This window comes from Toxotes jaculatrix, chromosome 4, assembly GCF_017976425.1.
Source record: "Toxotes jaculatrix isolate fToxJac2 chromosome 4, fToxJac2.pri, whole genome shotgun sequence".
Classification (NCBI taxonomy): Eukaryota; Metazoa; Chordata; class Actinopteri; family Toxotidae; genus Toxotes; species Toxotes jaculatrix.
In genome coordinates this window covers 15,823,277-15,837,441 of record NC_054397.1, presented here as the reverse complement: position 1 = coordinate 15,837,441, position 14,165 = coordinate 15,823,277, and the positions used below count along the sequence as shown (strand labels likewise).

General features: G+C 41.6%; 1 protein-coding gene across 5 annotated transcripts in view; it reads left to right on the top strand.

Moving 5' to 3' along the window:
- tnrc6c2 (trinucleotide repeat containing adaptor 6C2) overlaps nt 1-14,165 on the top strand; it is a 54,509-nt gene that overhangs the window by 19,039 nt on the left and 21,305 nt on the right. For 3 of the 5 annotated variants that reach the window (XM_041037155.1, XM_041037156.1, XM_041037154.1), the window contains exon 4: nt 5,886-6,284. The exons of 1 other annotated variant lie outside the window; for it this stretch is intronic. In XM_041037155.1, the coding sequence (XP_040893089.1) occupies nt 5,886-6,284 (399 nt within the window). Of the gene's footprint in view, nt 1-5,885; nt 6,285-12,843; nt 12,962-14,165 lie in introns of those variants that run through there. One more of the 5 variants, XM_041037158.1, reaches the window with a different exon arrangement.

Genomic DNA, 14,165 nt, shown 5'->3' with positions numbered 1-14,165 from the left:
CTCATTTTTGGAAAATATTGCATGTTTTGTATTTTTCCCATTGAAAAAAAAATCCTGTTCTTATGACAAAAAGGGCATAAAATATATATAAAAAAGTTATATCTATGGCTAGGTCTGAAGTTGATGAAGATTTGATGCGGTGAAAGTGAAAAAAATTATTTTTAACATTTTTATTGCACTTTTATTAGAGGGACAATTTTGGGACCTAAGGGTAAAAAGAGTAACTTCATTTTTAAGGGGCTCAACTGATCGGAATGACAGTTCAGAGGGCAAGGTGCATATATATGTTTATGTGTAAGGTTCAAATACTGCCTGTATGATTGCATAAGGGACTTCTCTTGCTCTTCCCTCAGGCCATTGTCAAACGGCAGTTAGACCACAGAGAAAAGAAGAGAAAATAAATGCTCTAGACACCATATAATTCTACCAGCAACTTAATGAAATTGTTTCTAGTAATTGTATATAGTGTAAGGTGATAATAACTTAGAATATTAGTCATATAAAACCCCCACATGAGTGGAACTCCTATTGCGACTGGGTTCCCTATGCTCTAATGACCCTGGGGCTCTGGGAGACAGTGTTTCTTATTTGGTTGTCAGCCTTCAGCCATACCTTGCATCATGCTACACATCTTATCAAGTTCAAAAGGCATGAATCCTCAGGCAGTTGTTGCCCTCAGGCTCTGACCTCGGATGGAAGCATAGTGTGATCCTCTTAAAGCACTTTACCCAGAGAGTAAGTTAGCTACTATTAGGGCTAAAAATCAAAATGGGTTTCTTGGGACAACTCATAATCCAGACAAACAGGTGTGGCATAGCTGAGATGAACAACCGAGAGTTGAGATAGATAGAAAACAGGAGCCTGGCATGAAGAAGGGGTGGGTGCACTAATTAGAGAGAGAGGCTGGAAGAGGGGTGGTATGGGAAGAGGTCACAGGAGGCACAGGGGGTCACAAGAGGCAAATGGAGGTGCGTTAAGCAACTGTCAGTCTCTATAGCAACGTCCCGTTATAGGAAGGGTGAGGGGTGAGAAATTTTGCCTTGTATTTTGTGTGTGAGTGAGGGAGTTTGTGTTTTTCTCTACCAATACTGACAGATGGGACCTCATCGAGATACACCCACTTGACCCACGCTTGTGTGCATAAACTTGCATTTGCATTTACATGCATGTAGGTCCTTTTGGTTGCTGTGCCAAAAACAACCAAGTCTCTTTTCTATGTACGCCTGTAATACAACAGCGGTCACTTTAAATATTTATTACAGTCACCAAAGCCACCAACTGCCCTCTTTATTTAACCTGTTTACTAGTAATGTTTCAGAGCAACATGCTACATAATGTTATCAAATTTTAGTAGAAAATGTATCAGTGTCTCTGCCTTGATAAATTTAGAGTTTCTTTCTTTTTTTTTTTTTTTAACTAGGATTTGTGTGACTTTTTCAGGTAAGAGAATATAGTCACCAGTTGTGATGATTGGAGACAAAAAAAAAAAAAAATCACTGAGTAGTTTAACGAGTGTGAAAGAGGAAGTGGCTACATTGATGTTGAAATGAGTAAGGAGTCCAAATCAGCTTCAACAGAGAATCTGCAGGCAGGAAGGAAGGAAACGATAAGTGTGATATAGAAAAGGTCATGACCTCTGTTTGTGCACCAAGTTAACCCGTCTATACAGTATGTGCCTCTGCTTCCAAATTGTTTTAATCCTACTTCTTGGAAAAAACTGGGTGGATCTCCACTAGTTTCAAGTATAAGCTACACACATGCTTCTTAAAAAATATTGATGCACACAGTTGTGCACCTATATAAAACCACTCAAAAAACAGAATGTTTAAAATTGTTGTAGGCAGATGTAAACCCACTGTTTACCTTTCCTAAATGCACCATTGTGTAGGGCATATAGGCCTCAGCATTGTGTCCATCCCTCCCCCCTCTGTAAACATGGCTGCATAATAAAGTGGCTCAGCAGACAATAGACAGAAGAGATGTGGGAACCTGCACTGCCTGGCACTCGGCTCAGGGAACCAATCACAGTTGTTCTTTACAGTAACAGATATCATGCCTCCTTGCCAGTGATACCTTGTTCATGAATTTTCAGCTCTACATCTTTTTTGCTTAATGTATTTCCTCCTGCTTCTTGTGCTTCTTTTCTTCATCTGTGCTCACTTGCTCTCTATTCTAAAGCTATTGCTCTTTCTTCCACTTGCTCTCATTGTGTGTAATTAACCATTTAGTGTGAGGAAGGGCTGTAATTAAAAGTTCGGTGCAAGGTTGCAGAGAGTGCCTCAGCTGGAAGGTTTAATAGAATTTACTGTGCACTTGATTCAAATGCTTATTTAATTGGCTCTCCTTTTCAAGTTCAATTAGAGATACTAAGGTCACTACCACATAAAAGTCTACATTTGGTTTTCACAACACAACTGCACTTGGACTGCCGTAACCTAAATATTGCTATATTTACCTCTGCCAAGCCAAGAAGGATCTTTTTCAGCATTCAGCATTCATCTCGTTGTGCCATATCTTTGTCTCTTGCACCAGGTACTGGTCTCTTATCAACATATATAAAAGTTATTAATGTCTGTTATTATTGTACAGGTAGAGCATAGTCAAAGAAACAGAATATTACATTTGCCTTGTAGAACGTTTGCTCAGCTTGTGTTACGATGGTGAAGTCAGTGCACTAGGCACTTCATTACATGGGGAGACACAAAGGATGAAATAATTTGGTTAACCTGCTGATTTTTGTCATTTCCCCTTTATTTTCAGTGTAACATCATTAAGAAACATTCAGTAAATATGTAAGAGAAAAGCTTCCTGAAAATAGATTTTTAGAAAATATTTTATCAGAAGATTTCAATTCAGAAGCCATTAAAACTAACTAAACCTACAGTAAGGGCATGGTAAGCAGAGAAACCCTGTTTCTGCAAAGCTGTTAGTCATCCAGTTGAGTTCAAATGCAATAACTCGCAACTCCACTAATTTACTGGTCTGGATTTTATTGCCTTTCATTGGCAGTGAGTGTAATAGGTATACTCCTCACTTTCCTCATTTAATCTTTTACAGACAAACTCTCATCTGAGGGATTTCCCCACTTTTCTGCAATTTTCCCTTCTTCGTCATTTTCTTTAATACCCCACCCCCAGGTCTTTAGAAGCTCTTACCCATCTATCATGGATTAAGAAAAGATCTCTCTCTCAAAGTGAAAGATACATGAACTAATGCCTCAGTTCATGTGCTGTGTTTATGTTTGTTCAGAGCAGAGAGGGGCTGTTTCTCTCTCATGTACTATTTTTCTCACCTCTATTCACGTAGAGTTTTGCTGTCTCATTTCCAGGCACGTGCTTACACAAATACACTCACTCCCTTCCTAACTAGTGAACATGAATTCTCACTGATACGCTTGTTAAATACAGATTACACCAATGGTGGCTTCATATTACCCAGCTTGAAAAACGAGAGATCATTGTAGTTTTTATGTTATTTAACAGGTTTGTGACAATATGGTTTTAAACCCATCGTGCTTGTGAAGAGGAAATTAGATATGCGTGTCTACGACATAAGGGATTTGTGATGTGAGTCAATTCTTTACACAAATTTTCCAGTCACCAGGCTTCTGTTTGAGCAGTGAGCAGCATCCGTTGCTGCAGACAGCATCCTGTAGTTCCTTGGCTCTTGGAAAATACTACATTGAGTCCAGGCCCTTTTTGATGGCAGAAACTAGAGTTCAGGAACAAAAACTAGAAATAAGTTTAAACTTTCTGCACTCTTTAAAAGGTTAACAGTCTATGTTAACACCCAGCAGCGGGGGAGAGGGAGAGAGAGAGATACGGACAGGACCAAAAAATGTGCCCTAGGTAGAAAAATTGGTTGGAGTTGGAAGAGATGAAAGGAATAGAAAAGAATGTAGAGAGAGGGAGGTTGGGTTGAGATTTGGAGTTGGGAGATGGAGGATTTGAAACAAGGAGATGGAAAGGTAAGGAGACAGGAACAAGATGGGGGAGAAACAAAAGACATGAGGGATCAACATGGATAAAGGCCCAGAGGGAAAATAACAGCGAGCAGAGAGCACCGGGCTGAAACACAGGTAGACACTGAAAAAAGAAAGGGGGGTAGGGGGGATCTGTGATTAGAAACGGACTGAGGAGGACAGAAAGGAAAGGGGGCAGGGCAGCGTGTATTGACCTTCCTGTTGTCTGATTGGCTGAGACAGCGTCAGGCGGGCTGAGCTGAATTTAATCAGAGATGTGCGTCACCAGCTGCAGTTCCAAGCCAACAGCCAGTCAGATACTGCTGGAGGGGGGCAGGCTCGTTCCTCTCTTTTCCTCCCTCCCTCCTGTTTGACTGAATCTCATTGGTGGAAGGGGGTGCAAACCACTGTGAAAGTGTCTTTCTTTTTTTTTTTAAGAAAGATGCAAAACGCATGTATGTCTGTGAAGGTCGCCAACAGAAGGGGGGGGGGGGCGTTCTGCATCCAAATGCATATATATATATGTAACCTCTGGAGAGGTGTTGTGTTTTGAATGCAAGTGTTAATGCAATTCAAGTTTCCTACATATCAGTGCTGTTTCTGTGTGTCAGCAGGTAGGCAGCCATCTGGATTAGTGTTGTGCTCACTGAGAGGGCCTCTTGTTTTTAGCCGTGCTTTCAGACAGGCTCTTGGCAGGCAAAATGAATACCTCTGCACTCTGAGTTTACTTTAACCTCCAGTGTGGCGGCATTTGCCTGTGTGTGCGTGTCACTTTGTGGTTAATTGCCATCACTGCAGCACAGGACTGCTACAGACATAGTTCAGACTCTCACACCGAACAGACTGACGCTTTAATCAGCAAATTATTTCTATCCCGTTTATCTTTTAAAAAACATCACCCCATACCAGTACAAACATAGGGTTGCTTCCTTCCCCTGAGTGAAAGCACTCAGGTGTTGTGTAGAATAGTTTAGTTCCCAGCTTCTTCAGTGGGAATTATCATGTATAGGTCAGACAGTTTTTTTTCTTCAGTCTTGCAGCACCCTGGAGAGGAAACTTTAGCCAGGCCAATCTGTTTGGTTGCTAGCTATCCAGGTCCTGCTAATAATAACACCTTTCAGGCTAACGCTCAATTAGACGGCTGGCTGGTCACTGCAGCCACAGGGAAAGGGTCAGGCTGAGGCCAAAACAGCAAAGAAAGGGGTGTGTGTGTGTGTGTGTGTGTGTGTGTGTGTGTGTGTGTGTGTGTGTGTGTGTGTGTGTGTATGAAGAAAGAGCAGGAGAAAAGAGCGTAATGAAGAGGAAAGGAGGTGTCTTCATGTGTTTATGTGTGTCTGTGTTCAGTCAGCAGAAAAAATATGACCTTTTCATAGAGTGCGTCTGGGCCAGTAACATATGTTCAACAACAGGCTGCATGAAGCAGTTTATTTAAAGGGATAGTCCACACCAAAATGCAGTGCAGAGATAAACAGATTCATTTTTTAATAGACACCCACTGAGCACTATACAGCAAATACAGTATACAAAAAATGTTTACATAAACCGCATGAACGTGTTGAAAATAAAATGTCTGCAGCTCAGTCTTTAAAGATCTTCCCCATAAATAGGATTTTGAATATCCTTTATTGTACTGCTGTTCCATCACAGACTGCTGTAATATAAGTTGATAGGATGGTTGTTCTCTGTGCTATCACCACACGTGCAGCTCACGTAAAATCATGACTTGCTTCAAAATAAATAAATAAATAAATAAATCATCTATTGTCTTTTTGTTACCAGTTGTCCAATGCCAGCACTACCCAGCCAAATAATTTCTGTTATATAGATTATTAATAGTGAGTTAACCCAGACATTAATACCTTGCTACCTGGATGTGTCTTTTTGTGTGTGTATGCTTGTGTGCCTGTATATTGTATCCATCCAGTGCCAGAGTCTGCTCCCACTAAGCCCAGTCCCGGCCCACCCCACCACCTCCACCCTGCCAGCCCCACGCTGCCCCTCTCCTCCTCCTCTTCTTCTGGCAATGGCAAGCGCGCCTGCTCCAGTAGCCAGCTCCCGACTCAGACTCCCCCTCAGCAGCAGTGCCAGTTGTCCTCTGCCAGTGCTCGCTACCCGCCCAGAGAGGTGCCCCCGCGCTTCCGCCAGCAGGAGCACAAGCAGCTACTGAAGAGAGGCCAGCCACTGCCTGCAGGAGCCCTCAGCGCTCTCACCCTCTCCTCCTCCTCTTCCTCATCCTCATCTTACTCTTCTTCTTCTTCTTCTACGAGTACCAGCAGCACTACCCCAAACTCTGCCACGTCCACTGCGGGCAAACACCACCCAGGTTTGTGTCACAATAGTTTAAAAAAAATTCCCTGAAATAGATTTCTGGTCTTTTGACATTAGACCTTTTGGGTGGTGGCTGTGTGCAAATAATTTCATCTTAAAACTTTATTCAGTTTGATTTTCTTTTACATTTTTAGTGCATGTTGGCTGTATTTTGGCTGCATTTCTAGTGAATTATCATTACTAAAACCTAAGACTTAAATTTCAGCTTTTCAGTTGGCTGCTGCTTTTCCTTTTTTTCCTTTCTTAAGCATTCTGAAAGAATCCTGATAGATGTATGTGTGTTTCCAAAGTAGGTGTGTGCTATTAATGTTATTATTGTGCAAGTTTGGATACTGGGGCTTGTAACACTGACAATAATAATGCCAAGTTCTTTCAAAGTCTAGGAAAACCCTCTTTAAATGTTTGAATCTAAGTGAGAAAAAACATGGTTCAGTTATTTCAGCCTATTTAGCTCTTTTTCTGGACTCACGGGCTACACGCACGCACACACACACACTGACTATGACCTCTGTAGCCAGTGGTAGTATTTTAATGAACTCACCAGTGGCCCATAAGATCATTAATACTGAACTTGCCTTAAGGTGCGTATTGTGAGTTGGCTTGTGTGTTTGTATGCAAGTAATGTGCTGATAAAGGATGGCCATGAGTTATTTATATCATTACTACAACTGTATTTGTCTCAGTTTTTGGGCATTTTCTTTTCACATGCATGCTCAAGATTGTTGTCATTGTTTCCTAAACACATCCTTACATTCTTCTGAAGGGTTTTTATGGGGGTTTTTCTGTCTGTAAAGCAGTCATAACTATCTGTTTAATGATGTACACATCCACAAAGACGGCGTCACCTCGCATCCTCTAACATGACACACTGTAACTTTGAAGACATAGATGCGAGGATATCTCTGTAGCACACCACACAGTGTTTTCATGTTTAGGTTGAGTAGAAGCTAGCATGAGCATCTGCTCGCATCTTTGTGTCTTCTCTGTCTCTTTATTCTCTTTCTTTTCATCAATGCTCCTTGGCTGCTCTGTGCTGCCTTTCATTACTGACTCAACATTTGCTGGGAGAACACCAGGCACTCGGTAAACAAATCTGCAGCAGCTGTCGTGCATGGCTAGCTAGTCGGCAAACTACAGCCCTCTGCATCACAGAGGTAACTGGTTCTTGCACGCTTTGTCTAGTCAGTATCAAGCTTAAAGCCCATGTAGCCTGTGAGTGAATACCTGTTTTGTTTTTTTGCAAGTTGTGTCTCATCTACTTTAGCTTTTTAAAAATGTGTTTCTGTGCAGTTAATTGTTCATTGAATAATTTATCATTTTTAGCATTCAGAATAAATTAGCATTTTCTTTCAGCATTTCACCAACTATATTTAAATGTTGCCAGTTGAGGTCATTTCGTTTATATGTGTATCCTGCAATCTTCTTTCATAATTAGCTCAGAAACTGAAACTTCCAGTTTCTATTATGATATTTCCTTTCTATGCTCAGTCATGTTCTCCTCCTCATCTGTGGGCCAGGATCTAAATTTAGCTTCAGGCTTAACTCACTTAAGAGAAGTAATATATCTAAGCCTTTAGATTTAAAATAACATGTTTTTCCTTTGGCCCTAGACAAGTTAAGATTCCCTGGTTGAGTATATTAACCTATAATGTCCTTATTAATGTCCTAGTCCAGCAGTTGTTGTCCTGTTTAGCTTTAACTTTGCCCTGATTTTCCCAAGGGCTTCTCAGTACAACACAGCCTGTGGCAGAGTAGCCATTGCCGGGGTTTGCATCTTACCCTCCTTAACCTCTCGTTTTGTCCTGAGGGCCTCCCATCTACAACCCGTTCTTTCCTGTCTGCTCAGCTAATACCCTCAAGCTAGTGAGCATGTTGTTGTAATGTTTTTGGCATATGTAATTTTAGAGAGTGGGCATTGTAGTTAAACTTACTGCTCCACAGTTGAAGATTTAAAACTAAGCCCCACTGCTTTATTTATTCTTTATATTTCAACATTTGTTGTAAAACGCCTTGAGAAATATATATATTTTTTAAATTTGTTAGTTGCATCTTGTAAGTGCCCGCTCCAGCAGCAGTAGTTGTGCTTGTAGCAAAATGAAGGATCTAAAATGGACATGAACTAGAAACAAACTTATTTATGCACAACTTCTATTTTCACTAGACTGCACATTTAAAAGTCAGTGTTTTGAGCTTATTCAACCATATAAACAAAACACATGGAATTGAGTTAATCATCAAGTTAAGAACTATGTACATCACTGTGATAGGTGAGAGAATCATTTATGGCGTTTTCTAAATCCAAATTTGTCCAATTTTTATCAAAGTCACCATAACATGCTATGTTCACATATCATGTTACGTTCACCGCCTCCAAGTACAGAGAAAGAGTTTCTTTCTCAATGTAACTGTAAGTAAGGGATGAACTCTGTTCTGAGGACACATTTCTGACCTTTGATGAGGTTACTGTGGCCCCAAGGGATGTGATGATGTGATAGTTCCTTCCCTCAGATACTGAAACACTTTTGCACTTCTGCACATGCAAACACAAACACATGTATAAAGATGTAGTCGCTGTGCAGCAGTTAGAACACTGACCTAGTTGTGTCCTCTCAGATCTGTGTCTGCCTTGCAGGCCAGCTGGCTCAGTTTGAAGGGGAATATATGTGCACACACACAAACACACACAAGAAGTACATACATGTTAGCCAGTAGTACTGCAGTATTATTGGATAAATGTCGTAAAGCAATTAAATGCATTTCTTTTGCCCCATTTTTTGGTTACCTTGCACACATTTAGCTTAGAGAATTTGATTGATTTCATTTAGAGGCCATATTAGATTTGTGCAAAGTGTGTTTGATGTATAGCATTCCAACAGGCTTACCACACACACCACTCCATCCCTAAAGTCTGAGAGGCAACCCCCTCTAGGTTCAAGGGCATTCACACCACTCCCACGTAACCTCCGCTCTACCAACCCTATTTAATTGTCCCAACCACCAGACAGAGACCCCCTGTCTCCTCTCCCTCCCTTTGTTGCACCCACCATCCTCGTCTCTCCAGCTGACTGGGGACCATTAAGTAGTCCGGAGCAGCAAGCAGCCGTCCAGACAGGCTCCCCAGTAGCAGGTGGTGGAGTGGGGGTCTCTTAAGACTGTGGGAAATGCAGCCCAACAGCTGTTTGCTGGTCACTGAGACAGCGCATGTAGCCAGAAGGCACTCTGCTGGGTGCTGTTAAAACACTTGGCCCTTTCATTTGAGCCCTCTTGATGTGCAGGTAAAGCAGCTGGGTTTTTTGAGCATATCTTACTTAAGTTAAATGCTTAGTGTGGAGGTGGAACATTTGCTTTCAGTAAGAAATTGTTCCTCTGAGTGAGGCAGAAAGTATTATGTTTATAATATGGGGTTGTTTTTTTAAAAAGTGTTCTTAAAGTAACATATCATGAAAATGCAGGTCTATATCTCCAAACAGTAAGATGTAAAAACAGCTACTGCTTACATCTTGTCTGTTTGTATGTTTTAAAATCATCAAATAATCACAAGACTACTTGGCTGTAATGAAGCCATGGAGGTATAGATTGCCCCATATGCTCAGGCCATGACACATACACATACACACACAAGTGAGAGAACCCCCTAGTGGCTTCATTAATCCAGACTCTGTCAGGGAAACTAGAGAAGTCACCATGGTCTCGCTCTCCTATTTTCTCTCTTCCCTCGGCAGAGGTAAACAGACATGAGTGATGAGCTTTGTAAACCCTCCTGTGACCATTTCCTCAGTCTTTCTTGTTCTCCCTGCTTCCGGGAAAAACAAGTACATGCCGTCTTTGATGCAAGTGGGCGTAAAGCTCCCCTCAAAGAGAGATGGAGAGGGTCTATTTGGGGACAAAAGACTACTAAATATCCCCTCCTGCTCTGGTTCTGGTATTATGTCACCCCACAGTTTGCTCTGAGAAAACTAAGATTAGTCTGTGGCTCACTGTCAAACTGAAGAATCCATTTATTGCCACACCATCTCTCTTAGTCTGTTCATGTTTCTTTCTCACCGTCTCCCTTTCTTTTCGCTTGTCACTGCAAGTGCCAGCCCCTCCCCCCAGACTTTCCTCCGTCTCTCCCTACCACCCTCTCTTTCTCTTTTTCTGTCACCCTGCCTTTCATTTCATTCAAAGGGGAGGGGACGTATTTAATTCTTGGCTACCTGCCCATTTCTATGATGGCAGCTCGCCTCATTATCAGCTCATCTCTTGCTTATTTCTGCTTCAACTCGGGCAAGCAGGCTTCACACAGCTTCACGCAGCTTCAGAGTGTTGTTGCTGTTGTTTAATTTAACTTTTTTTTTTTCAGCTCATGCACTGCTGGTACTCTTGTCATTAGGAAATTTTCAGTATTATTTAGTTCACTTCCAGTTTCTGTGCAAAAAACAGGCCTGTATGAACTCACACAGTGGCATGCACCTACACGCACACAAAAAGGCTGCCCTGCTCCCTGTTGGAAGCATGAGGAGCCATCGAGCGCCCCATTGTTTTTATTTTTGACCCTTTTCATTCACAAAGCACAATCAGTGACTGCCCTCCTAATTGCGACCAGAATGAAAGAAGCAATGCATTACTGACACATGACTGCAAATGGTGGATGGAAATAATTGTTCCCTTTTCTTTGTTTTTCGTATTCAGCCTGCTTTCGGCCCCCCCTCGCCCCCCTGCCAAATCACTGCTTTGCCAAGAATCAGCAAGACCTTTCTGATGGAATGTCTGTAGAGGGAGTTGAAAGGGAAACAATCGAGGCATGTTGAGGTGAAAGAGGCTGTTCTGCATTAGTCCTCACGTGCACACATCTACATATTTGCAAGGGTAGACGCAATAGGATTAACACCTGTACAGTAAAATGTAATCCAATACAAAAGTTCTGCTTTTGTGGACCTTATAATGTTTGATTTTTGTCAAGGCAGATACCTATATTTTCTCTTTACATTGCACACAACTGCCTGCTCACATTTCACATGGTGTAGGTCCGAAATAGAGCTCAGTCACCCAGTGGCAGCAGTGTTACTGGTGTTGTGAAGATTTTTTGGTTTGACTGGATAGCTTCCACAGATATACTAAGAGGATGTGTGCTGTTTCCCATCCTTGCATAGATCTATGTAAGTGGCGCTGGTGCACATCTCCCAAGGTATTTTTCCACTCTCTCTCTCTCTCTCTCTCTCTCTCTCTCTCTCTCTCTCTCTCTCTCTCTCTCTCTCTCTCTCTCTCTCTCTCTCTCTCTCCTGACCGACCCCTTTTTTCTAACACAGGCAACACGCTCGTTTTTTTTCCCTTTTGTTTTAAGTGGATTTTTTTGTTTGAAATTTGGTTTGTTCATAATATCTGCAATAGATGTGATAAAAACGATGGATGCTTTCCAGATTTGAATAACTTATCATGTAACCTATTATTATGCTTTTCAGGGAACAAAATGTCCAAATGACACTAGGACAAAGAGAGAGAGAGAGACAAAGATACAGTGGGTGAGGGGGCTGATAGAACAAAATTTTACTGGGGCTGCAGCCTTTGAGTTTCTTGGCTATGTTTCAGGTCTGATGAAATGGATCTTTGCTCAGAAAGCTAGCATTGACAGAGCTAGAATAAAGCAGAAAGGGACATCAGTGGCTTCTAATGATGCTGTCATGTTTTTCTTCCTGTGTTTAAAAACATAACACCTACAAGCCACTGAGAGGTCGCACTGGTAACCAAAAAGATCAGCTCTTTGGGTTTTGTTTCATTCTCTTATTTAAATTCTGACTGTGTGGCAAGCAGGCATATACTAAATCAAGAGATCTGAAAAGGTGCCAAATCAGCATTTTGTGCTACTCAGACACTTCACACATCCAGCTGTGGTGGAACTCAAACCTCATTCATTGTTGCAGGCAGGGATATTTGAGACTAAAACTAAATGCCTAAATTTAGATGCATTCAAATGGTTTTGTACTAAGGTAAATGTAAAGACAGGACATTTTACTTTCACAGCAAAACTACACCCCCACAAAAGAGGAAGGAATCAAGCTGGAACCTCTTTGAACCATTTGTTCAACAAACACAGTTGAGTGGTTGTGATAGTGACATCTCTCGTTCACTGCTTTCTTATATACAATCTCACTCTTCCAGATGTTCAATGTCTCCTGGTTCTTCCAGAATTATTCCTTGATGTCCAGTGAAGGGCTTTCCACTTGTAGGCTCACATCTGTCTTTGTTTTTTTTAGTTTGAACAACTTCTGACTTTCGTCAAAAAGAGTTGGCAATGGCACAGCAGTTGTGAGGGATCATTTTTTCTGTGGTGTTTCAGTATTTTTTTTAATGTGTGCAACTGATTGCAAACTGACTGCCGACTAGTGTTGGTGTTTATGTGTGTGTGCCATTGGTCTGACAACCCTGTGTGATAAGGTTGCCTGGGGAGTGGAGATAACTGTGTTGAGGCGAAAATTGCATTCACAGCCACTCTGTGGCATGTTACGCAGTATCTTAAAACCACGTATCTGCCAGTATTTGCGTGTGTGTCCACACAGCTCAAACAAATGGAGTTTTCCCTCATCTGACTGGATTGTTTTGGCCACTGGGTCTTTATCTCATGGTAGATAACTTCTAGCTATTATTGAAATCCCTGAAATAACCTGATGGAAGCTAATGACAGAGTAAAAGAAGGTACGGCAGCTTAATTACCAAACAAGGCAAATATTTTACAAACACAGCCTGGGTCTTTATAATTAAAGGTTAGTGAGCCACGCTTGCTGCAGCTGCTCAGGAGGGTAGCCAAAAATGTATTATTGTCTATTAGGCTTCTAATGCTTGTTGAAAATGAATGTTTGTGATGTGTATGGTCTGGAATGTCACTTTGTTCATATTTAATGCATTGTAGTCACCTTGAAAATTTATGTTTGCAGTAGAATACATAATACATAGTAGCAGAATACATAGACAAATATCTAGCTTGTACACATTTTGACTGTTTCATAATACACTTTAATTTTCCTTTCTTCTCAAGAGGTAACTGGATGAATTTCCTCCTTCATATGCTTGGTGTGTTGGTGATATTCATAGCAGTAGTTCTCATTGGGTTTTTTTTTAGCCCATTACATTAGGCTGGCCTAGTGGTTAGGATGTTTGCATGCTGGATCGATAGCCTCCCTGCTCTCACCCACTACCATTAATAAGATCATTGATTAGCTGCCTCCAACTGATTGATTACCCCTTTACAGCATCGACTCAGTCTATTATTAGTTCCCCTTCTGATAGGATGCTCTTGTGCCTAATGAAATTGCTTCTGTGTGATACAATGTTGATTCAAGAAGTATTGGAAAACTCCTGTTTTTGGTACCATGGTACTGAATTTGTAGATCATACTTAAAGTATGTAAGTAGTAGAACAAGACTTGCATACAGTCCTTAGTTCCCAGATTGTGATAAAGGCTGATCTAGAAGTATGCACAGTCAAATGCACACACACTGTGAGTGTGTGTGCATAGAGAGAAGCCAGTAGACACACATATTCACACAAGGTTGGAGGAAATGTTTTGTGGTTTCTTAGTGCAGTGCAGTTGAAGGAGGAGTAGGCCCGGCGGAGCGTAGGGAGTGATGGATGAGAAGCCGTCCTGGTTTCATTCCAATAAATGAGCGGCGTTCCACTTGGGCTTCCCTTCACAGCCCCAGCCAGCAAAGCCACGATGGAGACGGATGGGCCTCTCACTGCTGGGTGTTAGAGGAGAGCAGAGGGGAGAGAGAGGGAGAAATTAAAGGCTGAGGAAAGAGGTGGGTGCAGAAAGGGAGAGAGGAGACATGAACAGAGAGAGAGATGGGGAAAGAAGTGGAAGGTAGTTATAATTTTATATAAGGGCAGCTAGAGAGCTACG